Source organism: Conger conger, chromosome 12 (assembly GCF_963514075.1).
Source record: "Conger conger chromosome 12, fConCon1.1, whole genome shotgun sequence".
NCBI classification, from domain to species: Eukaryota; Metazoa; Chordata; class Actinopteri; order Anguilliformes; family Congridae; genus Conger; species Conger conger.
In genome coordinates, this window is record NC_083771.1 from 49897297 (window position 1) to 49923164 (window position 25868).

Sequence of the window (25868 nt, forward strand, 5' to 3'; positions counted from 1 at the left end):
GGTATATGCTGTCGTCGCGTGCTTATTTGCCTAGCAAATCGCTTTCCTGAAACGAGCCCCTGATCTCTGTTTTTTCCCTTGTTCCAGGATGTGTCTCTGTCCTTCCGCATATTTTAATCCCTTGTTGCTTTCCGTAGTCCTGCCATTCTTCATTCGTTTCAGCTGTTTGTCATTTTCGTTAATTCACCTGAGTGTTTATACCCCTATATTTCCTTTGTCTTGTTAGATTGTTTTGTGTTTACCTCTGACTCGCCAGTGTTTATTGATTGCTTTACCTGTGCTTTCACCATTTTTGTGTACCCCGACATTTGTTTTCTGATTGATGATTTTGCCCTGTTTGGATTTACTGTTTTTGACTTTAAACTGTATTTTTTTATTACGATTTCTGGATTCCCTTTTGTACCATAGCCTGGTCGGGCTGCCTGCTAGTAAACAAACCTTTGCTTGTGACATCGACACTGTCTTGGATTACCCCTACTATATCTGTCTGATGGCGAGTGGCCTGTTTATTTTTTAAAACCCTCCCACTGCTCTGACCCCCAGAGCTGGCCTGTAACTACCATTAAGATCACTGAGGTCATGACCTCAATATTTTAATAAAATATTTTTAATCTAAGCAAATCTTTCCATTTTCACTTCACAGTATGCCAGATTGATGTATTTCATTGTTAGAATTGACTACATTTTCTTGCGGGGAGCATGGCCCTGACCCCCCCCCCCCCCCCCCCTACTGGTTTTACCGCTGACCTCAGTGTGTATGGCCCTGCTCCTGAGCCAATGACCACCAACGCGCGCAGAGAGGCTGTGTATATTCTTCAGAAAAACTTACTGTAAAGACCTCCCACTTCAAATGTGCTTTTTCTTAGGAACTATTTTACTAATTTAACCTCTTCATTTTTACTTTTCTTGTAATGATTCATTGTAATGTTATTTTACATATATTCTCGTCATTCTTTTTCTCTTTTGATTATTATTATTGTTATTGTTATTGTTATTGTTATTAGTATTAGTCTTGTTATTATTATTATTTGGACGGGGCATGTAGCAGCATGTGGAAGAATATGGTACATTCAGAATTGAAGAAATCACAAGGGGTTTTTTTTTGTTAGTTTTTTTATGCCCGCACACGAGTCTGTAGGCCTGTGTGCATGCGTGTTTAGAAAAATACATGATTTGGCAAAACCGCGGTATAAACAACGAAGCGTACGATTCACGTAAAGACTGAATTTCACGTCCGTTGAAAGTGGATCGTGGAGCCCACTGAATCAGACGGTAATGAGCGCCTCCCTTTCTGGGAAATGATTTTTTTCTGGAGCTGTGCGGAAACTTCCTGTGAATACGTTCGCTGACGTTTTCCCCTAGAAAGCTGGATTGTTCTTTCACATTTACTTTTACCCCTCGTATGGGCTATCACGCCCATATTTTTTCCTCGCCGAGGACGGAGTATATTTTTATTTAGTCCTCGTAAAATACTACTGGGAATATGCTGGGCTACAGCATCGAATGATTCAACCTGGCATCGTGCACGTGAACTACTGCCGTCATACCTGTAAGTAGCGACAGTTGTTTTTTTGTTTTTTATATAAAGTCTGACATTATTATTATTATTATTATTATTATTATTATGACAAAAAGATGTCATTTTGTAGGATTGTGTGATAGGAAGATAACTTTTCAAAGTTGTTCTTCCAGAAAATGTTGGGTTTGTGGCAGAAACACGAGCATCCCCAAGACCCAGGCAATATGTGCAATATTGAGTGATAATAAGATTAATAATAATAATAATAATAATAATAATAATAATAATAATAATATATTTTTTGTTGTGCAGAGATGAGCAAATATACAGGACGATATAATAATAAGCTGGTGGCTAACGCAGGGCTGGTGGGTAACGCAGAGCTGATTGTTTGTGTCCGAGTTCGAGTTCTCAGCGGCGATATTCTAGTGCTGCTCTTAAATGTATCTTCTGTTAAGTTCTGTTAAGTTCCGTGGCCTAAAGCATCTGCTAAAGGCTTAAACTGTACATTGGGAGGTCGTGGAGGAGGTTTCTTATCTGAGTACACAGTTTCGGATTTTTCGTAATGCTTCTAATGTGAACAGTCTATTACAACCACACTCCCGTCCTTTGGGAGCTGCGTTTCCCATCCTCCTCCCTGCATTAAAGGGCCTGCCAAATGCCACTGAAGTGAAAGCAGTTATACATTTCTATGCAGCTATTAGATTTATATGCTTATTTTAATAATTGGAAACATGACATCACCTCTCACTGTAAAACAAATCTTGCCTCTACAAAAAAAGTTAGTAGCCGTGCTGCACTAAAATAGTAAGTTAAGTAAACTTGAGAAGATAAGTGTTTGAGCAAATTAGCTCACAAGTTCATTTAATTGAAAATTCCATTTTAATGCGGCACAGACTTTTTTAATTGAAGAAAGATTTTTTTATTGCAGTGTAGTGGGAGCAGGACCTACCTATGATTATGTTTTGGAAGAAATGTGTAATTATTGGCTTAGCAGGAGAGCTGATTCCTGTGACGTGGGTGGTCTCAGACTGAAGGGCTGAGCTGTGGGTCGTCCTGTGCTGATCTGTTCACACCAAGTGGCCTGGATAGGTTGGGCAACTGACAGTTAAGGTGATTGCTCTTATTGGTTGGGTGTACCGGGTTGTGACAGCAAGCAGCTGTGTTAATATACTGTGACGTTCTGATATAACCTGAGCAAACCCTACAGTACAATACAGGAGGGAGTTATTACACTGAACCAGTCCTGTTCGTCACATGAGAGCTGCTTCCTATAGGAGTAATTATCTGCCAGAGACCCATTCCTCACATTAGTGCATGTTATCACAGGGCATGTGTCGATGTGAGCATCATGCTGTGTGGAATCGAACTCATACCAAACAGTTTCGCAATACGGAAATGCAAAATCATGCTCAGACCACTGCAATCGCTTCCTGCTCATTCTGTCTCCTTTCATAAACCTGTGGCTTCTGAACATGCAAACTGGCACTGGTGTAGGAGGAGCTATTTTGTGTGAATGTTTAGTTCATGTCTTTACTTGCTTTGTTGTGCCAGTAGGGATCTTACAGAGATAACACAGGGATTTGTGGAAAGATAATACAGGGGCTTGTCTTGGAGAGACAACACATGAGGATTATGTTGGAGAGATAACACATGTTTATGGAGAGATAACTTGTGGGTTTATGTTGGAGAGATAACACACAAATGGTTTCAATAGGAGTCCTATGATTCCATTGAAGAACCATATCTAAGTGTATTTTGTCAGGCAGAATGTTTTGTTGCCTGGCAGCTTTTGTACTTCACACATATGGTATAGGGCTGCATAGAGAACTGAAAAGGGATAATCTATTGAATCAAGCCAAATAACTCTTTCAGAACCATTTCTCAGAGTGCAGGGGCCTGGTGCTGCCTGTGTGAGATGGCAGGGGAATGAAACTCATAGCTACAAACATGGTTACATATACTCTCCATACATACATTATGTACAGTATATAGTGCTTATTAACACCAGTATTAAAGGGCTATCTATATTCACTCAAAAAGTGGTCAGCCATGCTATTATGTGATGATACTGTATGATATACGCTATTCCATTGCCATAAAGGTTTTTTTTTCTCTAGAAGTTTCTAAATAACTTGTGGCGTGATATCGATGTCCTGTTTCTGAATTTCAGCATGAAGTGTTTCTGTGGCCCCCCTCCACGTGCCCGTGGGATCATGGGAAGCCGGGCGCTCTGGGCTCTGCTCTTTGTCCTCAAGCTCCAGGAGAACCACGGCAACGAGGTGCATGGTGCGTGTGCCAATCCGGCGAAATCACACGCCAGTGCCCTGAGCTGCAGGCTAACCTGTCTCCAAACACAGCATGCCCTGGTCCTATTTTATACTGCAAAACTCACTCGCTGAGCACTTTATTAGGAACACCAGTACGTCTACTTATTCATGCCAATCAAGTGTAGCAGTGCAATGCGTAAAATCATGCAGATACGGGTCAGGAGCTTTAGGTAATGTTCACATCAACCATCGGAATGGGGAAAAAATTTGATCTCACTGATTTTGAGTATTTCTGTAGCTGCTGATCTCCTGGGATTTTCACATCCAACAGTCTCTAGAGCTTGCTCAGAATGGTGCAAAAAACAAAAAACATCCAGTGAGCTGCAGTTCTGCTGGGAGAAACTTGCTGAGAGACGTCAGAGGAGGAGGGCCAGACAGATCAGCTCTGACAGGAAGGTGACAGTAACGCAAATAACCACACATTACAACAGTGGTATGCAGAAGTTCTATGAACATATAACACGTCAAACCTGTAATTGGATAGGCTACAGCAGCAGAAGACTAAATAAGTCAAATAAATACTGAATAAAGTGCTCTCTGGGTGTATATTGCAATATCTCAAAACAGCCATCATTTTGATTTAGCCAATATTTAGTTTTTTTGCCTATATATCTTTTCTCATCTTGATATTCTATTTAAATTTATTATAGAATGTTCTGTTTCTGTAGGTTTAAATTTGGTGTTTGAAGTACATTATTAATGCATGTACAATCTCAAAATATTCCTGCTGATCAAGGAAACATGTCACGAACCAGAGTATCGAAACAGCATCAAGATACCAAAATGCAAAAGCGCACGGCGTTTAAATAGTGCGGGCTGTGACCCGGGACGGCCCTCACAGGGAGGGGGCGCAGAGCATTCTGGGATGGGTAGCTTTTGCATTTGGTCTTCAGAGCTCCCCGGGCCACAGGCAGTGAAGCTGGAGACAGACTGGGAACTACAACGCATATCTGTCAGCTGGGAGCAGAGGCCCTTGACCCACAACCTTACAGACCAACTGCTCTTCGACATCGAGGTTCTCCGAAACAAAAAGACTGTGCACAGCGTAAGCACCTGTTTATTCAACTTACTGTTTATTTAATGGCAAATATTCATAAAATAGACAGTTCAATTCGATTTATTTTTATAGCGCTTTTCACTGGAGACTGTCACAAAGATGCTTTACAGTGTAACACAGAAGATAATTAAACATATCAGCTTTGTCCCTTTCAGAGGAGGAAAGTCCAGGGGTCAGACAGCAAAATGTGTTTCTTCTGGCAGTGAACTCCAGCCAGTTGATTTACTGATTAGTTTGACAGTGGCTCTTGGCTGCAGGATTGTGATGTGCAGGTCTGGGTGACAGTGGCTCTGGGCTGCAGGATTGTGATGTGCAGGTCTGGGTGACAGTGGCTCTGGGCTGCAGGATTGTGATGTGCAGGTCTGGGTGACAGTGGCTCTGGGCTGCAGGATTGTGATGTGCAGGTCTGGGTGACAGTGGCTCTTGGCTGCAGGATTGTGATGTGCAGGTCTGGGTGACAGTGGCTCTTGGCTGCAGGATTGTGATGTGCAGGTCTGGGTGACAGTGGCTCTTGGCTGCAGGATTGTGATGTGCAGGTCTGGGTGACAGTGGCTCTGGGCTGCAGGATTGTGATGTGCAGGTCTGGGTCACAGTGGCTCCTGGCTGCAGGATTGTGATGTGCAGGTCTGGGTGACAGTGGCTCCTGGCTGCAGGATTGTGATGTGCAGGTCTGGGTGTCAGTGGCTCTTGGCTGCAGGATTGTGATGTGCAGGTCTGGGTGACAGTGGCTCTGGGCTGCAGGATTGTGATGTGCAGGTCTGGGTGACAGTGGCTCTTGGCTGCAGGATTGTGATGTGCAGGTCTGGGTGACAGTGGCTCTTGGCTGCAGGATTGTGATGTGCAGGTCTGGGTGACAGTGGCTCTGGGCTGCAGGATTGTGATGTGCAGGTCTGGGTGACAGTGGCTCCTGGCTGCAGGATTGTGATGTGCAGGTCTGGGTGACAGTGGCTCTTGGCTGCAGGATTGTGATGTGCAGGTCTAGGTGACAGTGGCTCTTGGCTGCAGGATTGTGATGTGCAGGTCTGGGTGACAGTGGCTCTTGGCTGCAGGATTGTGATGTGCAGGTCTGGGTGACAGTGGCTCTTGGCTGCAGGATTGTGATGTGCAGGTCTGGGTGACAGTGGCTCTTGGCTGCAGGATTGTGATGTGCAGGTCTGGGTGACAGTGGCTCTTGGCTGCAGGATTGTGATGTGCAGGTCTGGGTGACAGTGGCTCTTGGCTGCAGGATTGTGATGTGCAGGTCTGGGTGACAGTGGCTCCTGGCTGCAGGATTGTGATGTGCAGGTCTGGGTGACAGTGGCTCCTGGCTGCAGGATTGTGATGTGCAGGTCTGGGTGACAGTGGCTCTTGGCTGCAGGATTGTGATGTGCAGGTCTGGGTGACAGTGGCTCCTGGCTGCAGGATTGTGATGTGCAGGTCTGGGTGACAGTGGCTCTGGGCTGCAGGATTGTGATGTGCAGGTCTGGGTGACAGTGGCTCTTGGCTGCAGGATTGTGATGTGCAGGTCTGGGTGACAGTGGCTCTTGGCTGCAGGATTGTGATGTGCAGGTCTGGGTGACAGTGGCTCCTGGCTGCAGGATTGTGAAGTGCAGGTCTGGGTGACAGTGGCTCCTGGCTGCAGGATTGTGATGTGCAGGTCTGGGTGACAGTGGCTCCTGGATGCAGGATTGTGATGTGCAGGTCTGGGTGACAGTGGCTCCTGGCTGCAGGATTGTGATGTGCAGGTCTAGGTGACAGTGGCTCTTGGCTGCAGGATTGTGATGTGCAGGTCTAGGTGACAGTGGCTCTTGGCTGCAGGATTGTGATGTGCAGGTCTGGGTGACAGTGGCTCTTGGCTGCAGGATTGTGATGTGCAGGTCTGGGTGACAGTGGCTCTTGGCTGCAGGATTGTGATGTGCAGGTCTGGGTGACAGTGGCTCTTGGCTGCAGGATTGTGAAGTGCAGGTCTGGGTGACAGTGGCTCTTGGCTGCAGGATTGTGATGTGCCGGTCTGGGTGACAGTGGCTCTTGGCTGCAGGATTGTGATGTGCAGGTCTGGGTGACAGTGGCTCCTGGCTGCAGGATTGTGATGTGCAGGTCTGGGTGACAGTGGCTCTTGGCTGCAGGATTGTGATGTGCAGGTCTGGGTGACAGTGGCTCTGGGCTGCAGGATTGTGATGTGCAGGTCTGGGTGACAGTGGCTCTTGGCTGCAGGATTGTGATGTGCAGGTCTGGGTGACAGTGGCTCTTGGCTGCAGGATTGTGATGTGCAGGTCTGGGTGACAGTGGCTCTTGGCTGCAGGATTGTGATGTGCAGGTCTGGGTGACAGTGGCTCTTGGCTGCAGGATTGTGATGTGCAGGTCTGGGTGACAGTGGCTCTTGGCTGCAGGATTGTGATGTGCAGGTCTGGGTGACAGTGGCTCTTGGCTGCAGGATTGTGATGTGCAGGTCTGGGTGACAGTGGCTCTTGGCTGCAGGATTGTGATGTGCAGGTCTGGGTGACAGTGGCTCCTGGCTGCAGGATTGTGATGTGCAGGTCTAGGTGACAGTGGCTCTGGGCTGCAGGATTGTGATGTGCAGGTCTGGGTGACAGTGGCTCTTGGCTGCAGGATTGTGATGTGCAGGTCTGGGTGACAGTGGCTCTTGGCTGCAGGATTGTGATGTGCCGGTCTGGGTGACAGTGGCTCCTGGCTGCAGGATTGTGATGTGCAGGTCTGGGTGACAGTGGCTCCTGGCTGCAGGATTGTGATGTGCAGGTCTGGGTGACAGTGGCTCTTGGCTGCAGGATTGTGATGTGCAGGTCTGGGTGAGAGTGGCTCCTGGATGCAGGATTGTGATGTGCAGGTCTGGGTGACAGTGGCTCCTGGCTGCAGGATTGTGATGTGCAGGTCTGGGTGACAGTGGCTCTTGGCTGCAGGATTGTGATGTGCAGGTCTGGGTGACAGTGGCTCCTAGCTGCAGGATTGTGATGTGCAGGTCTGGGTGACAGTGGCTCCTGGCTGCAGGATTGTGATGTGCAGGTCTGGGTGTCAGTGGCTCTTGGCTGCAGGATTGTGATGTGCAGGTCTGGGTGACAGTGGCTCCTGGCTGCAGGATTGTGATGTGCAGGTCTGGGTGAGAGTGGCTCCTGGATGCAGGATTGTGATGTGCAGGTCTGGGTGACAGTGGCTCTTGGCTGCAGGATTGTGATGTGCAGGTCTGGGTGACAGTGGCTCCTGGCTGCAGGATTGTGATGTGCAGGTCTGGGTGACAGTGGCTCTTGGCTGCAGGATTGTGATGTGCAGGTCTGGGTGACAGTGGCTCTTGGCTGCAGGATTGTGATGTGCAGGTCTGGGTGACAGTGGCTCCTGGATGCAGGATTGTGATGTGCAGGTCTGGGTGACAGTGGCTCCTGGCTGCAGGATTGTGATGTGCAGGTCTGGGTGACAGTGGCTCCTGGCTGCAGGATTGTGATGTGCAGGTCTGGGTGACAGTGGCTCTTGGCTGCAGGATTGTGATGTGCAGGTCTGGGTGACAGTGGCTCCTGGCTGCAGGATTGTGATGTGCAGGTCTGGGTGACAGTGGCTCCTGGCTGCAGGATTGTGATGTGCAGGTCTGGGTGTCAGTGGCTCTTGGCTGCAGGATTGTGATGTGCAGGTCTGGGTGACAGTGGCTCCTGGATGCAGGATTGTGATGTGCAGGTCTGGGTGACAGTGGCTCTTGGCTGCAGGATTGTGATGTGCAGGTCTGGGTGACAGTGGCTCTTGGCTGCAGGATTGTGATGTGCAGGTCTGGGTGAGAGTGGCTCCTGGCTGCAGGATTGTGATGTGCAGGTCTGGATGACGTAATGCTGTGTTAAATGTGCAGGATTGTGATGTGCCGGTCTGGGTGTGTTGTGTTAAATGTGCAGGAGACCATCGAGCCAAATCCAGTCCTGAAAAGGCAGCAGTGGAACTGGACTTCAGATATCCCCCTGAACTGCACCTCGCACTGCGCCAGGGTCCGAACCCGTCTGCTCAACCGCACCAGCCACTGGAGCTTCACACAGACTGCTGATGGTCTGTATCATCATCATCATCATCATCATCATCACATACACATGCACACACACATACACCCAAGTACACACAGACACACATGTGCACACACACATACACCCAAGTACACACAGACACACATGTGCACACACACATACACCCAAGTACACACAGACACACACATACACACATCCACAAGCACTCACAGGCACCCACATGCCTACACACACACGTACACATGCACACAGATGTACACACACACTTACACGCACAGCTGCTATTGAGTCACATTGAAATTGTGACGACTCATTCTTTGTGGATTCACTCCTCTCTCCTCTCCAGGGATGGATGTTTCTTCCCACAAGTCCTTGCAGGTGTTTCCCTCCACTGATAGAGTGGTGGAGGTGGGCAGTAGTGTAGATTACTGCTGCATTATGAGTGAGGGGCACACAAACAGGACATCACATCACATCACATACAACCTCATAGCCCCAGCTGTGACCCGCATCAGTGACCGGAGCTTCGCCGTGCACCTGCGCAACCTGGCGCCGACCAAGACCTCCGGCTACGATCTGCAGTGCGACGCCTCGGGGGGCGCCGGTGCCACTCTTTTTGTTGGCTGTGAGTATTTTTTACACCATTTCTTGCTCCTGCACACTTGGCAAAGCAGTTTCTATTAAGGCTATTCATGTTAACAACTCCAGTACATTAGTTAATGTTCATTCATGCATTCTTTATGTGGAGCGTGGCCTTTATATGAGACCTGTAGTAATGTAATGTAATGTAATATGAGACCTGTAGTAATGTTATGTAATGTAATGTAATATGAGACCTGATCTAACATAATCAGTCATAAGTCGCGACTGCCAATTTCACATAAATCCATATGTATGTAAAAAAAGTTTTAGGCTGTTTGGCTATTTTCATCTTCATTTTGTAGAACAGTAACTTGCCTTTCATAATCAGCTTAAGGCTAGATTCAGAGTAAAAATATAGTAAAAATAAGGGGTGTAAGTGAAGCACTGGATTTGTGCGTTTGGAGGCTAGCCAGCTTGTCACCATTCAGCAGTCAGAAACAACGGCATCAGCTGCACTGGTGGCTGCATGTTAATGTACAGCACTGCGTTAATCATGTTAATGTACAGTACTGCGTTAATCATGTTAATGTACAGCACTGCGTTAATCATGTTAATGTACAGTACTGCGTTAATCATGTTAATGTACAGTACTGCGTTAATCATGTTAATGTACAGCACTGCGTTAATCATGTTAATGTACAGTACTGCGTTAATCATGTTAATGTACAGTACTGTGTTAATTTACAGTACTGTGTTAATCATGTTAATGTACAGCACTGTGTTAATGTACAGTACTGTGTTAATCATGTTAATGTACAGTACTGCGTTAATCATGTTAATGTACAGTAATGTGTTAATCATGTTAATGTACAGCACTGTGTTAATGTACAGTACTGCGTTAATCATGTTAATGTACAGTACTGCGTTAATCATGTTAATGTACAGTAATGTGTTAATCATGTTAATGTACAGCACTGTGTTAATGTACAGTACTGTGTTAATCATGTTAATGTACAGTACTGTGTTAATCATGTTAATGTACAGTACTGCGTTAATCATGTTAATGTACAGTACTGCGTTAATCATGTTAATGTACAGCACTGTATTCACTTTCATGTCCTGTATGTCTTAATGTCAAGAGTAAGTGTTCAGAGTAAAAATACAGTTATAAATAAAGTTTGAGTTCCGTTAGCCCAGTGTCAGTAGTCTCTCAGCATCACGTGTGACTTTGAAGCCGTTTTTCTCAAAAACATGGTTTGGTGGCACAGAAATTCCGGTGGGATACAACTGTTAGAGCAAGTCACATATTTGTCCATATATATTGGTAAGATAGTCATGTTTAAGTCGCACACTTCAGATGGTGGCAGGAGCAAGAACCACTGGCAGTAACTGTTCAGTGATTGGATCAGCCTGAACCATGTGACTGTTCAGTGATTTGATCTGCCTGAACCATGTGATCTTTGGGCCTCTCCCCCGCCCCTCAGACCCCCCTAGTGTCCGGAACTTGGTGTGTGAAACAGACCTGGTGAATCTTACCTGCCACTGGGACCTGAAGCGTGACACAGAACTGTATGGAGAACGGAAAACTCTGTACTCCTTGAATGGAAGGTGCGTCTCCGCTAACACATACATTCACAGTATCTGTCCACAACTGTATCATTAAATCATGTTAGTTTGTCTACACAGACACAGTTTGACTCAGCAATTGGTAAAATGAACTTGTGAAACTGTATTTGTGAAAATAATCAATATTAATAAATGAGAGTGTGTAACTGTCCTTTAGTGGTGAAGACCAGAGTGAGAGGAAAGTTAAGCTGCGGGGAACCTTTCGTTGCTCAGTTGCTCATGTTGCTTGTGTTGCCTAGTTGCTCATGTTGGCTAGTTGCTCATGTTGCTCGTGTTGCCAGTTGCTCATGTTGCCTAGTTGTTCATGTTGCTCATGTTTTCCAGTTGCTCATGTTGCTTGTGTTGCTCCAGTTGCTTGTGTTGCTCGTGTTGCTCCAGTTGCTCATGTTGCCCAGTTGCTCATGTTGCTCGTGTTGCCTAGTTGCTCATGTTGCTTGTGTTGCCAGTTGCTCATGTTGCCTAGTTGCTCATGTTGCTCATGTTTTCCAGTTGCTCATGTTGCTCATGTTGCTCGTGTTGCCAGTTGCTCATGTTGCCTAGTTGCTCATGTTGCTCGTGTTACCAGTTGCTCATGTTGCCTAGTTGTTCATGTTGCTCATGTTTTCCAGTTGCTCATGTTGCTCCAGTTGCATGTGTTGCTTGTGTTGCTCCAGTTGCTCATGTTGCCCAGTTGCTCATGTTGCTCGTGTTGCCTAGTTGCTCATGTTGCTCGTGTTGCCAGTTGCTCATGTTGCCTAGTTGCTCATGTTGCTCATGTTTTCCAGTTGCTCATGTTGCTCGTGTTGCCAGTTGCTCATGTTGCTCATGTTGCTCATGTTTCCCAGTTGCTCGTGTTGCTCCAGTTGCTTGTGTTGCTCCAGTTGCTCATGTTGCCCAGTTGCTCCTGTTGCCCAGTTGCTCATGTTGCTCATGTTACCTAGTGACTCATGTTGCTCATGTTGCTCAGTTGCTTGTGTTGCTCATGTTGCTTAGTTGCTCATGTTGCCCAGTTGCTCATGTTGCTCATGTCGCCCAGTTGCTCATGTTGCTCATGTTGCCCAGTTGCTCATGTTGCTGGCCATCGCTCAGCTTCATGAATGAATGGACTTTCAGCAACTGGTCACTGTGTGAACACAGCTGGTCGACCAAATTGCTGAGGACACTGGGTAAGTAGTACTGTTACTATTGCTCTTGCAGTATAATGGTAGATTTAATTATGTCTCGCAACTTCTCAGGAACTGCAAAGAAAATATACCAAATCAATGCATGATCAGTGTGGCCCTGGGTCCGGGCGAGAAGAACTGGACCCTGACTGCCAGAAACAGGCTTGGCAGTATGGAGCTCACGGACAGAGCGGACCTGAGGCACAGAGGCAGGTTGCGCCAGACATCGCCGTTCAATGACATCACCAAGTCCCCATTTCTCTCTTATTCAGAATTTTATCTTGGGTAGGAACAGCATCTACAATACGAGTGTCCTACGAGTCATGAAAACAACCGCAATCCAGTCATTTCCTCCAGAGAGGCTTGCAGTGCAGGTCAGGGCAGCATGTCTGGCTCACGGAGCTGCGATCAAACTGACTCACGATTCAGCCACTGCATTGCTTATTTCTCCCCTCAAAGGTTTTCAGAAATGTGGACAGTTTAGGAAAAATAAGAGAAAGCTTATCAATGGTGCCAAAAAGCAATGTACTGCAGTCTGCCCAATCAGGCACCGGCTCACCCCTATATACTGTATTATAATGGACCCCACCTACAGTACCCTATATACTGTATTATAACAGACCCCGCCTATAGTACCCTATATACTGTATTATAACAGACCCCACCTACAGTACCCTATATACTGTATTATAACAGACCCCACCTACAGTACCCTATATACTGTATTATAATGGACCTCACCTATAGTACCCTATATACTGTATTATAACAGACCCCACCTACAGTACCCTACATACTGTATTATAACAGACCCCACCTACAGTACCCTATATACTGTATTATAACAGACCCCACCTACAGTACCCTATATACTGTATTATAACAGACCCCACCTACAGTACCCTATATACTGTATTATAATGGACCTCACCTATAGTACCCTATATACTGTATTATAACAGACCCCACCTACAGTACCCTACATACTGTATTATAACAGACCCCACCTACAGTACCCTATATACTGTATTATAACAGACCCCACCTACAGTACCCTATATACTGTATTATAATGGACCTCACCTATAGTACCCTATATACTGTATTATAACAGACCCCACCTACAGTACCCTACATACTGTATTATAACAGACCCCACCTACAGTACCCTCTATACTGTATTATAATGGACCTCACCTATAGTACCCTATATACTGTATTATAACAGGCCCCACCTACAGTACCCTATATACTGTATTATAACAGACCCCACCTACAGTACCCTATATACTGTATTATAACAGACCCCACCTACAGTACCCTATATACTGTATGATAATGGACCCCACCTACAGTACCCTATATACTATATTATAATGGACCCCACCTACAGTACCCTATATACTGTATTATAACAGACCCCACCTACAGTACCCTATATACTATATTATAATGGACCCCACCTACATTACCTTATATGTTGCAATATAATCTTCATTTAGGACAGTTTTGAAGTTAGGAGCTTCATATGAAAAAAGTTGGAGAAATCCATGATGAGAATACTAAATGTATCGCAAAAGCATATTAAAGTGTTATTAAAGACTATGTATGAGAACGGGAGGGCGGCACGGATGGTGCAGTGGGTAGCACTGCCGCCTCACAGCAAGGAGGTCCTGGGTTTGAATCCCGGTCGGCCGGGGCCTGTCTGTCCCTGTGTCTGTGTGGGTTTCCTCCGGGTACTCAAGTTTCCTCCCAGCCCAAAGACTTGCAGGTTAGGCTGATTGGAGCATAAATTGCCTGTGGGTATGAGGTTAGGATAATGGATGAATGAACCCTGTTCAGGATAAGGGGGGGTCTACCATCCTGCACTCCAACCCTAACAAGCACACCACATTAAACAGCTAGAGATCTTGTTGAGCTGCTAATAGGGGGCCTGTAGCGTAGTGGTTAAGGTAAATGACTGGGACACGCAAGGTCGGTGGTTCTAATCCCGTTGTAGCCACAATAAGATCTGCACAGCCGTTGGGCCCTTGAGCAAGGCCCTTAACCCTGCATTGCTCCAGGGGAGGATTGTCTCCTGCTTAGTCTAATGAACTGTACGTCGCTCTGGATAAGAGCGTCTGCCAAATGCCAATCATGTTATATAATAGAATCAGGTGTGCCAAATTAAAGTTGAAATGTAAAGCTACAGGAAAGTAGATCTCCAGGAACCGGGTCAGAACCGGGTCAGGCAGCTTCAATTAGGCTTGTGAACAAGGCCAGGACCGCCCTGCACTGCATATCTTACATGAAGGTGGGGAGCGTCCACTCAAAAAGGTTTGGTCTGTCCACAGTGCGCATGCAGCCCCCTTTGCGAGTGACATCACCTGAGGTGCATGCTGGAAACCGCAGTATTGAGTGGAGCTGGGCTGTGGAAGCCTACAAGACACTCCCCCTCCTGTGCCAAGTGCAGCTGAATCACACCAACCACACCAACACGGTGAGTGCAGCTGACACACAGAGACCACACCAACACGGTGAGTGCAGCTGACACACAGAGACCACACCAACACGGTGAGTGCAGCTGACACACAGAGACCACACCAACACGGTGAGTGCAGCTGACACACAGAGACCACACCAACACGGTGAGTGCAGCTGACACACAGAGACCACACCAACACGGTGAGTGCAGCTGACACACAGAGACCACACCAACACGGTGAGTGCAGCTGACACACAGAGACCACACCAACACGGTGAGTGCAGCTGACACACAGAGACCACACCAACACGGTGAGTGCAGCTGACACACAGAGACCACACCAACACGGTGAGTGCAGCTGACACACAGAGACCACACCAACACGGTGAGTGCAGCTGACACACAGAGACCACACCAACACGGTGAGTGCAGCTGAATCACAGAGACCACACCAACACGGTGAGTGCAGCTGAATCACAGAGACCACACCAACACGGTGAGTGCAGCTGACACACAGAGACCACACCAACACGGTGAGTACAGCTGACACACAGAGACCACACCAACACGGTGAGTGCAGCTGAATCACAGAGACCACACCAGCACGGTGAGTGCAGCTGAATCACAGAGACCACACCAACACGGTGAGTGCAGCTGAATCACAGAGACCACACCAACACGGTGAGTGCAGCTGACACACAGAGACCACACCAGCACGGTGAGTGCAGCTGACACACAGAGACCACACCAACACGGTGAGTGCAGCTGACACACAGAGACCACACCAGCACGGTGAGTGCAGCTGACACACAGAGACCACACCAACACGGTGAGTGCAGCTGAATCACAACAACCACACCAACACGGTGAGTGCAGCTGACATACAGAGACCACACCAACACGGTGAGTACAGCTGACACACAGAGACCACACCAACACGGTGAGTGCAGCTGACACACAGAGACCACACCAACACGGTGAGTGCAGCTGACACACAGAGACCACACCAGCACAGTGAGTGCAGCTGACACACAGAGACCACACCAACACGGTGAGTGCAGCTGACACACAGAGACCACACCAACACGGTGAGTGCAGCTGACACACAGAGACCACACCAACACGGTGAGTGCAGCTGACACACAGAGACCACACCAACACGGTGAGTGCAGCTGACACACAGAGACCACACCAGCACGGTGAGTGCAGCTGACACACAGAGACCACACCAACACGGTGAGTGCAGCTGAATCACAGAGACCACACCAACACGGTGAGTGCAGCTGACACACAGAGACCACACCAACACGGTGAGTGCAGCTGACACACAGAGACCACACCAACACGGTGAGTGCAGCTGACACACAGAGACCACACCAACACGGTGAGTGCAGCTGACACACAGAGACCACACCAACACGGTGAGTGCAGCTGACACACAGAGACCACACCAGCACGGTGAGTGCAGCTGACACACAGAGACCACACCAACACGGTGAGTGCAGCTGAATCACAGAGACCACACCAACACGGTGAGTGCAGCTGAATCACAGAGACCACACCAACACGGTGAGTGCAGCTGACACACAGAGACCACACCAGCACGGTGAGTGCAGCTGACACACAGAGACCACACCAACACGGTGAGTGCAGCTGACACACAGAGACCACACCAGCACGGTGAGTGCAGCTGACACACAGAGACCACACCAACACGGTGAGTGCAGCTGACACACAGAGACCACACCAGCACGGTGAGTGCAGCTGACACACAGAGACCACACCAACACGGTGAGTGCAGCTGAATCACAGAGACCACACCAACACGGTGAGTGCAGCTGACACACAGAGACCACACCAACACGGTGAGTGCAGCTGAATCACAGAGACCACACCAACACGGTGAGTGCAGCTGACACACAGAGACCACACCAACACGGTGAGTGCAGCTGACACACAGAGACCACACCAACACGGTGAGTGCAGCTGACACACAGAGACCACACCAACACGGTGAGTGCAGCTTAATCACAGAGACCACACCAACACGGTGAGTGCAGCTGACACACAGAGACCACACCAACACGGTGAGTGCAGCTGACACACAGAGACCACACCAACACGGTGAGTGCAGCTGACACACAGAGACCACACCAACACGGTGAGTGCAGCTGAATCACAGAGACCACACCAACACGGTGAGTGCAGCTGACACACAGAGACCACACCAACACGGTGAGTGCAGCTGACACACAGAGACCACACCAGCACAGTGAGTGCAGCTGAATCACAGAGACCACACCAACACGGTGAGTGCAGCTGACACACAGAGACCACACCAACACGGTGAGTGCAGCTGACACACAGAGACCACACCAACACGGTGAGTGCAGCTGACACACAGAGACCACACCAACACGGTGAGTGCAGCTGACACACAGAGACCACACCAACACGGTGAGTGCAGCTGACACACAGAGACCACACCAACACGGTGAGTGCAGCTGACACACAGAGACCACACCAACACGGTGAGTGCAGCTGACACACAGAGACCACACCAACACGGTGAGTGCAGCTGAATCACAGAGACCACACCAACACGGTGAGTGCAGCTGAATCACAGAGACCACACCAACACGGTGAGTGCAGCTGACACACAGAGACCACACCAACACGGTGAGTACAGCTGACACACAGAGACCACACCAACACGGTGAGTGCAGCTGAATCACAGAGACCACACCAGCACGGTGAGTGCAGCTGAATCACAGAGACCACACCAACACGGTGAGTGCAGCTGAATCACAGAGACCACACCAACACGGTGAGTGCAGCTGACACACAGAGACCACACCAGCACGGTGAGTGCAGCTGACACACAGAGACCACACCAACACGGTGAGTGCAGCTGACACACAGAGACCACACCAGCACGGTGAGTGCAGCTTACACACAGAGACCACACCAACACGGTGAGTGCAGCTGAATCACAGAGACCACACCAACACGGTGAGTGCAGCTGACACACAGAGACCACACCAACACGGTGAGTGCAGCTGAATCACAGAGACCACACCAACACGGTGAGTGCAGCTGACACACAGAGACCACACCAACACGGTGAGTGCAGCTTAATCACAGAGACCACACCAACACGGTGAGTGCAGCTGACACACAGAGACCACACCAACACGGTGAGTGCAGCTGACACACAGAGACCACACCAACACGGTGAGTGCAGCTGACACACAGAGACCACACCAGCACGGTGAGTGCAGCTGACACACAGAGACCACACCAACACGGTGAGTGCAGCTGACACACAGAGACCACACCAACACGGTGAGTGCAGCTGACACACAGAGACCACACCAACACGGTGAGTGCAGCTGACACACAGAGACCACACCAACACGGTGAGTGCAGCTGACACACAGAGACCACACCAACACGGTGAGTGCAGCTGACACACAGAGACCACACCAACACGGTGAGTGCAGCTGACACACAGAGACCACACCAACACGGTGAGTGCAGCTGAATCACAGAGACCACACCAACACGGTGAGTGCAGCTGAATCACAGAGACCACACCAACACGGTGAGTGCAGCTGACACACAGAGACCACACCAACACGGTGAGTACAGCTGACACACAGAGACCACACCAACACGGTGAGTGCAGCTGAATCACAGAGACCACACCAACACGGTGAGTGCAGCTGAATCACAGAGACCACACCAACACGGTGAGTGCAGCTGACACACAGAGACCACACCAACACGGTGAGTGCAGCTGACACACAGAGACCACACCAACACGGTGAGTGCAGCTGAATCACAGAGACCACACCAACACGGTGAGTGCAGCTGACACACAGAGACCACACCAACACGGTGAGTACAGCTGACACACAGAGACCACACCAACACGGTGAGTGCAGCTGAATCACAGAGACCACACCAACACGGTGAGTGCAGCTGACACACAGAGACCACACCAACACGGTGAGTGCAGCTGACACACAGAGACCACACCAACACGGTGAGTGCAGCTGACACACAGAGACCACACCAACACGGTGAGTGCAGCTGACACACAGAGACCACACCAACACGGTGAGTGCAGCTGACACACAGAGACCACACCAACACGGTGAGTACAGCTGACACACAGAGACCACACCAACACGGTGAGTGCAGCTGACACACAGAGACCACACCAACACGGTGAGTGCAGCTGACACACAGAGACCACACCAACACGGTGAGTGCAGCTGACACACAGAGACCACACCAACACGGTGAGTGCAGGATGGACGGGGCGGAGCTTAGTCAGAACAGTCTTTTTCTGTGGAATGAGTGGGAATGGGCAAGCAAAGGCACGTCTGCATATCTGCTACTAAAAATAGCAGAAGTAAAAAATATATATATACTTTTCAGAATTCATCTTTTTAACCCTTTACGGCGGGCTGCCCAACCCTGTTCCTGGAGATCTATTGTTCTGTTGGTTTTCACTCCAACCCTAATAAAGCACACCTCATTCAACAGTTAGAGATCTCTTTTAGCTGCTAGGCTTAGTAGAATCAGATGTGCTAAATTAGGGTAGAAATACACCATGGTAGATCTCCAGGAACAGCCCTATCCACTTAGAGTTATGATGTCTTGTGTGTTCAGAGATGCTCTTCTGCATACTACTGTTGTAGTGTGTGGTTTGCATTACTGTCACCTTCCTGTCAGCTTTGACCAGTCTGGCAATTCTCCTCTGACATCTCTCATTGATGAGGCTTTCTGTCTGCAGAACTGCTGCTCACTGGATTTGTGTTTTTTGTACCATTCTTTGCAGTCTCTAGAGACTAGTGTGCGTGAAAATCCCAGGAGATCAGCAGTTTCTGATATACCCAAACCACTCTGTCTGCCACCAACAGTCATTTCACAGTCAAAGTCACTTACATCACCCTTTTTCCCCCCATTGTGATGGTTGAACATTGAACATTAACTGAAGCTCCTGAGTCGTACCTACATGATTGTATGCATTGCACTGCTGCCACACAATTGGCTGATAAAGTAAGAATGTTCCTAATAAAGTGCTTGGTGAGTGTATGTGCATCTTTGTTGCATGCACGACTATCTTTGCCTATGGTTTTCCCCAGATCAGCCATTTTGCTTGTGGCTCTTTCCTTTGAAAGGCACCGTTTGTACTGATCTTTGTAGACTAGCTCTGCAAATCTTTACGTGTGTGACGTATGGATTATTGATCACTTTGTAAACTTCTGTAGTCGCCCTTTTTATTTGTTTCCTGATTGGATTTGGTGTATGACTTTATCTTACTTCACTGAATCTTGCCTCGCCCTTTTGGTTTGTTTGGCCCAGTGCTCCACCCTGTTCTCCCTCATTGCATTACATTACATTACATTACATTACAGGCGTTTAGCAGATGCTCTTATCCAGTGCGAAGTACAACAAAGTGACCCCAACCTTGGCTCTGCTCTCCCCTCTGTCCCTCTGCTCTCCCCTCTGTTCTCCCCTCTGCTCTCCCCTCTGCTCTCCCCTCTGCTCTCCTCTCTGCTCTCCCCTCTGCTCTCCCCTCTGCTCTCCCCTCTGCTCTCCCCTCTGCTCTCCTCTCTGCTTGCCGTATACTGACTCTGCTTATTGAGGGTGGTCCAGCTGGATTGCATCCTTCCATAGGGACAATATTAGTCAGTATTAGTCAGCGTCATTTAGATTTGGTTACACAGACAGTATTAGTCAGCTTCATTTAGATTTGGTTACACAGACAGGACTGGAGTATTAGTCAGCTTTATTTAGATTTGGTTACACAGACAGGACTGGAGTATTAGTAAGCTTTATTTAGATTTGGTTACACAGACAGGACTGGAGTATTAGTCAGCTTTATTTAGATTTGGTTACACAGACAGGACTGGAGTATTAGTCAGCTTTATTTAGATTTGGTTACACAGGCTGGACTGGAGTATTAGTCAGCTTTATTTAGATTTGGTTACACAGACAGGACTGGAGTATTAGTCAGCTTTATTTAGATTTGGTTACACAGACAGGACTGGAGTATTAGTCAGCTTCATTTAGATTTGGTTACACAGACAGGACTGGAGTATTAGCTTTATTTAGATGTGGTTACACAGACAGGACTGGAGTATTAGTCAGCTTTATTTAGATTGGGTTACACAGACAGGACTGGAGTATTAGTCAGCTTCATTTAGATTTGGTTACACAGACAGGACTGGAGTATTAGTCAGCTTTATTTAGATTTGGTTACACAAACAGGACTGGAGTATTAGTAAGCTTTATTTAGATTTGGTTACACAGACAGGACTGGAGTATTAGTCAGCTTTATTTAGATTTGGTTACACAGACAGGACTGGAGTATTAGTCAGCTTCATTTAGATTTGGTTACACAGACAGGACTGGAGTATTAGTCAGCTTTATTTAGATTTGGTTACACAGACAGGACTGGAGTATTAGTCAGCTTCATTTAGATTTGGTTACACAGACAGGACTGGAGTATTCGTCAGCTTCATTTAGATTTGGTTACACAGACAGGACTGGAGTATTAGTCAGCGTCATTTAGATTTGGTTACACAGACAGGACTGGAGTATTAGTCAGCTTTATTTAGATTTGGTTACACAGACAGGACTGGAGTATTAGTCAGCTTTATTTAGATTTGGTTACACAGACAGGACTGGAGTATTAGTCAGCTTCATTTAGATTTGGTTACACAGACAGGACTGGAGTATTAGTCAGCTTCATTTAGATTTGGTTACACAGACAGGACTGGAGTATTAGTCAGTTTTATTTAGATTTGGTTACACAGACAGGACTGGAGTATTAGTCAGCTTTATTGAGATTTGGTTACACAGACAGGACTGGAGTATTAGTCAGCTTTATTTAGATTTGGTTACACAGACAGGACTGGAGTATTCGTCAGCTTTATTTAGATTTGGTTACACAGACAGGACTGGAGTATTCGTCAGCTTTATTTAGATTTGGTTACACAGACAGGATTGGAGTATTAGTCAGCTTTATTTAGATTTGGTTACACAGACAGGACTGGAGTATTCGTCAGCTTTATTTAGATTTGGTTACACAGACAGGACTGGAGTATTAGTCAGCTTTATTTAGATTTGGTTACACAGACAGGACTGGAGTATTAGTCAGCTTCATTTAGATTTGGTTACACAGACAGGACTGGAGTATTAGTCAGCTTTATTTAGATTTGGTTACACAGACAGGACTGGAGTATTAGTCAGCTTCATTTAGATTTGGTTACACAGACAGGACTGGAGTATTCGTCAGCTTCATTTAGATTTGGTTACACAGACAGGACTGGAGTATTAGTCAGCGTCATTTAGATTTGGTTACACAGACAGGACTGGAGTATTAGTCAGCTTTATTTAGATTTGGTTACACAGACAGGACTGGAGTATTAGTCAGCTTTATTTAGATTTGGTTACACAGACAGGACTGGAGTATTAGTCAGCTTCATTTAGATTTGGTTACACAGACAGGACTGGAGTATTAGTCAGCTTCATTTAGATTTGGTTACACAGACAGGACTGGAGTATTAGTCAGTTTTATTTAGATTTGGTTACACAGACAGGACTGGAGTATTAGTCAGCTTTATTGAGATTTGGTTACACAGACAGGACTGGAGTATTAGTCAGCTTTATTTAGATTTGGTTACACAGACAGGACTGGAGTATTCGTCAGCTTTATTTAGATTTGGTTACACAGACAGGACTGGAGTATTCGTCAGCTTTATTTAGATTTGGTTACACAGACAGGATTGGAGTATTAGTCAGCTTTATTTAGATTTGGTTACACAGACAGGACTGGAGTATTCGTCAGCTTTATTTAGATTTGGTTACACAGACAGGATTGGAGTATTAGTCAGCTTTATTTAGATTTGGTTAGGCAGAGAGGACTGGAGTTACTCGCCAGTTTGCAGTGTTCCTTCCCCTGTTACGGCCTGACCTTCGCCCGGCATGACAATGCTGACTTACCCTGCTGTGAAATCCAGCTATGGCAGCTTGACCAATTTGAAAACTGAGCTGGTCAAGCCGGTCATAAGCTGGTCTAGCTGGGTATGAGCTGGTCAACCAGTCAGTGTCGGCAGCTTATCTGTGCTGGTAGCTGGCCAACTTAAACATCGCTTGAGCTGGTCAAACCATGTTGGTCTTAACTGGTCGCCAACTACCAGCTATTTCAAAACATAGCTTGAGCTGCGTTTTTCACCAGGGTAACCTTTTGAGAAAACATTCCAGAAAACCAACTCTTCAATAAGGTGACTGCTCCAGGACATACTCTCTTCTGTTATGATTTAGGAGTTGGAAGAGTACATTTTAGTGCGGTTATAATTTGGTTTAACCCTTTGTGTGCAGAGTCACGATACAGGACGGGGGCTGCACAGGCTGGTTCTGACCCACCTGAAGCCCAACATGGACTACACCCTGCTGGTGCGATGCGGGATGCAGCAGAACTTTTGGAAATGGGGCAACTGGAGTTCAAAACACAGCTTCAGGACCAGTGAGTACCTGGGAGGGACGGAGGGAGGGAGGGAGGGACGGAGGGACGGAGGGACGGACTCACTCACACACTCACACACTCACAGGAACAACAGTCTGATGTTGCTAATGAGTTGTTACGTCACACCCGCTGTCCCCTATGACCAGAGACAGATCCAGTGGAGTGGAAACACTAAAACCTTGCACATAACAATTAGCCTATAATAAAATAGCAGGTAAATACTGCTAGCTACATTCACTGCCAGATTATTACTCAATTTATAAATCCCATTCCAACTGAATCAATGTGATCCCACTGCACTGGCCAAGGAAGCAGGAAACCATCGCCGGGACTTTCTGAGAATGCAGGAAATCTGCAGTGGGGTTTGTTATTATAGATACATTTGATTGGTGACAAGCCAAGTTAAATTTGGCTTCCCTTGGCATCCATGAGAACACACAACTGATTTCTCACGATCTAGTTTCATTCCCCATATCACATGATATTCTGTCTCCAGGGGCACGTTCAATTGGACAGCGTTTTGCTACGGTTTCTGTGTTGAACGATATGTTTCCTCTCAATGGTGTGAAATGTTTTTGCAACAGGCTTTGAGGTGTGTTTGCTCCCGTTTGGTGGGTGTGTCGGGGGTGTAGCCTGAATCAATAATAATGTGGGCCTTTGCTTTAAAGCCCAAATGGCCTTCTCAGGTGCCAAACTGTACCTACGTCAGTCAGTCTGCCCATAGGTTGTCGGGGCTGGACACAGCCCAGGCCTAGAGTAAAGCCATGCCACATGAGCCACTTCCTTTAGACTGCGTTCTGTCTGCCCAGGCCTAGAGTAAAGCCATGCCACATGAGCCACTTCCTTTAGACTGCGTTCTGTCTGCCCAGGCCTAGAGTAAGGCCATGCCACATGAGCCACTTCCTTTAGACTGCGTTCTGTCTGCGCAGGCCTAGAGTAAAGCCATGCCACATGAGCCACTTCCTTTAGACTGCGTTCTGTCTGCCCAGGCCTAGAGTAAAGCCATGCCACGTGAGCCACTTCCTTTAGACTGTGTTCTGTCTGCCCAGGCCTAGAGTAAGGCCATGCCACATGAGCCACTTCCTTTAGACTGTGTTGTGTCTGCAGGCCTAGAGTAAAGCCATGCCACATGAGCCACTTCCTTTAGACTGCGTTCTGTCTGCCCAGGCCTAGAGTAAAGCCATGCCACATGAGCCACTTCCTTTAGACTGCGTTCTGTCTGCCCAGGCCTAGAGTAAAGCCATGCCACATGAGCCACTTCCTTTAGACTGCGTTCTGTCTGCAGGCCTAGAGTAAAGCAATGCCACATGAGCCACTTCCTTTAGACTGCGTTCTGTCTGCAGGCCTAGAGTAAAGCCATGCCATATGAGCCACTTCCTTTAGACTGCGTTCTGTCTGCAGGCCTAGAGTAAAGCCATGCCACATGAGCCACTTCCTTTAGACTGCGTTCTGTCTGCAGGCCTAGAGTAAAGCCATGCCACATGAGCCACTTCCTTTAGACTGTGTTCTGTCTGCAGGCCTAGAGTAAAGCAATGCCACATGAGCCACTTCCTTTAGACTGCGTTCTGTCTGCCCAGGCCTAGAGTAAAGCCATGCCACATGAGCCACTTCCTTTAGTCTGCGTTCTGTCTGCCCAGGCCTAGAGTAAGGCCATGCCACATAAGCCACTTCCTTTAGACTGCGTTCTGTCTGCCCAGGCCTAGAGTAAAGCCATGCCACGTGAGCCACTTCCTTTAGACTGCGTTCTGTCTGCCCAGGCCTAGAGTAAAGCCATGCCACATGAGCCACTTCCTTTAGACTGCGTTCTGTCTGCCCAGGCCTAGAGTAAGGCCATGCCACATGAGCCACTTCCTTTAGACTGCGTTCTGTCTGCAGGCCTAGAGTAAAGCCATGCCACATGAGCCACTTCCTTTAGACTGCGTTCTGTCTGCCCAGGCCTAGGGTAAGGCCATGCCACATGAGCCACTTCCTTTAGACTGCGTTCTGTCTGCCCAGGCCTAGAGTAAAGCCATGCCACATGAGCCACTTCCTTTAGACTGCGTTCTGTCTGCCCAGGCCTAGAGTAAGGCCATGCCACATGAGCCACTTCCTTTAGACTGCGTTCTGTCTGCAGGCCTAGAGTAAGGCCATGCCACATGAGCCACTTCCTTTAGACTGCGTTCTGTCTGCCCAGGCCTAGAGTAAAGCCATGCCACGTGAGCCACTTCCTTTAGACTGCGTTCTGTCTGCCCAGGCCTAGAGTAAGGCCATGCCACATGAGCCACTTCCTTTAGACTGCGTTCTGTCTGCAGGCCTAGAGTAAGGCCATGCCACATGAGCCACTTCCTTTAGACTGCGTTCTGTCTGCCCAGGCCTAGAGTAAAGCCATGCCACGTGAGCCACTTCCTTTAGACTGCGTTCTGTCTGCAGGCCTAGAGTAAGGCCATGCCACATGAGCCACTTCCTTTAGACTGCGTTCTGTCTGCCCAGGCCTAGAGTAAGGCCATGCCACATGAGCCACTTCCTTTAGACTGCGTTCTGTCTGCCCAGGCCTAGAGTAAGGCCATGCCACATGAGCCACTTCCTTTAGACTGCGTTCTGTCTGCAGGCCTAGAGTAAAGCCATGCCACAT

General features: G+C 47.8%; 1 protein-coding gene across 3 annotated transcripts in view; it reads left to right on the forward strand.

Annotated features, from left to right (window-relative positions):
• The first annotated feature begins 1328 nt into the window (after positions 1 to 1328).
• The window catches only part of LOC133141718 (leukemia inhibitory factor receptor-like), a 41920-nt gene continuing 17380 nt past the window's right edge, over positions 1329 to 25868 (forward strand). The window contains exons 1-10 of one of the 3 annotated variants that reach the window (XM_061262376.1): positions 1329 to 1549; positions 2514 to 2632; positions 3693 to 3808; positions 4743 to 4894; positions 8776 to 8923; positions 9245 to 9523; positions 10965 to 11088; positions 12321 to 12457; positions 14582 to 14727; positions 23113 to 23257. In XM_061262376.1, the coding sequence (XP_061118360.1) occupies positions 3694 to 3808; positions 4743 to 4894; positions 8776 to 8923; positions 9245 to 9523; positions 10965 to 11088; positions 12321 to 12457; positions 14582 to 14727; positions 23113 to 23257 (1246 nt within the window). In that variant the 5' untranslated portion in view covers positions 1329 to 1549; positions 2514 to 2632; position 3693. The remainder of the gene's footprint in view (positions 1550 to 2513; positions 2633 to 3692; positions 3809 to 4742; positions 4895 to 8775; positions 8924 to 9244; positions 9524 to 10964; positions 11089 to 12320; positions 12458 to 14581; positions 14728 to 23112; positions 23258 to 25868) is intronic. The other 2 variants (XM_061262377.1, XM_061262378.1) reach the window with 2 other exon arrangements.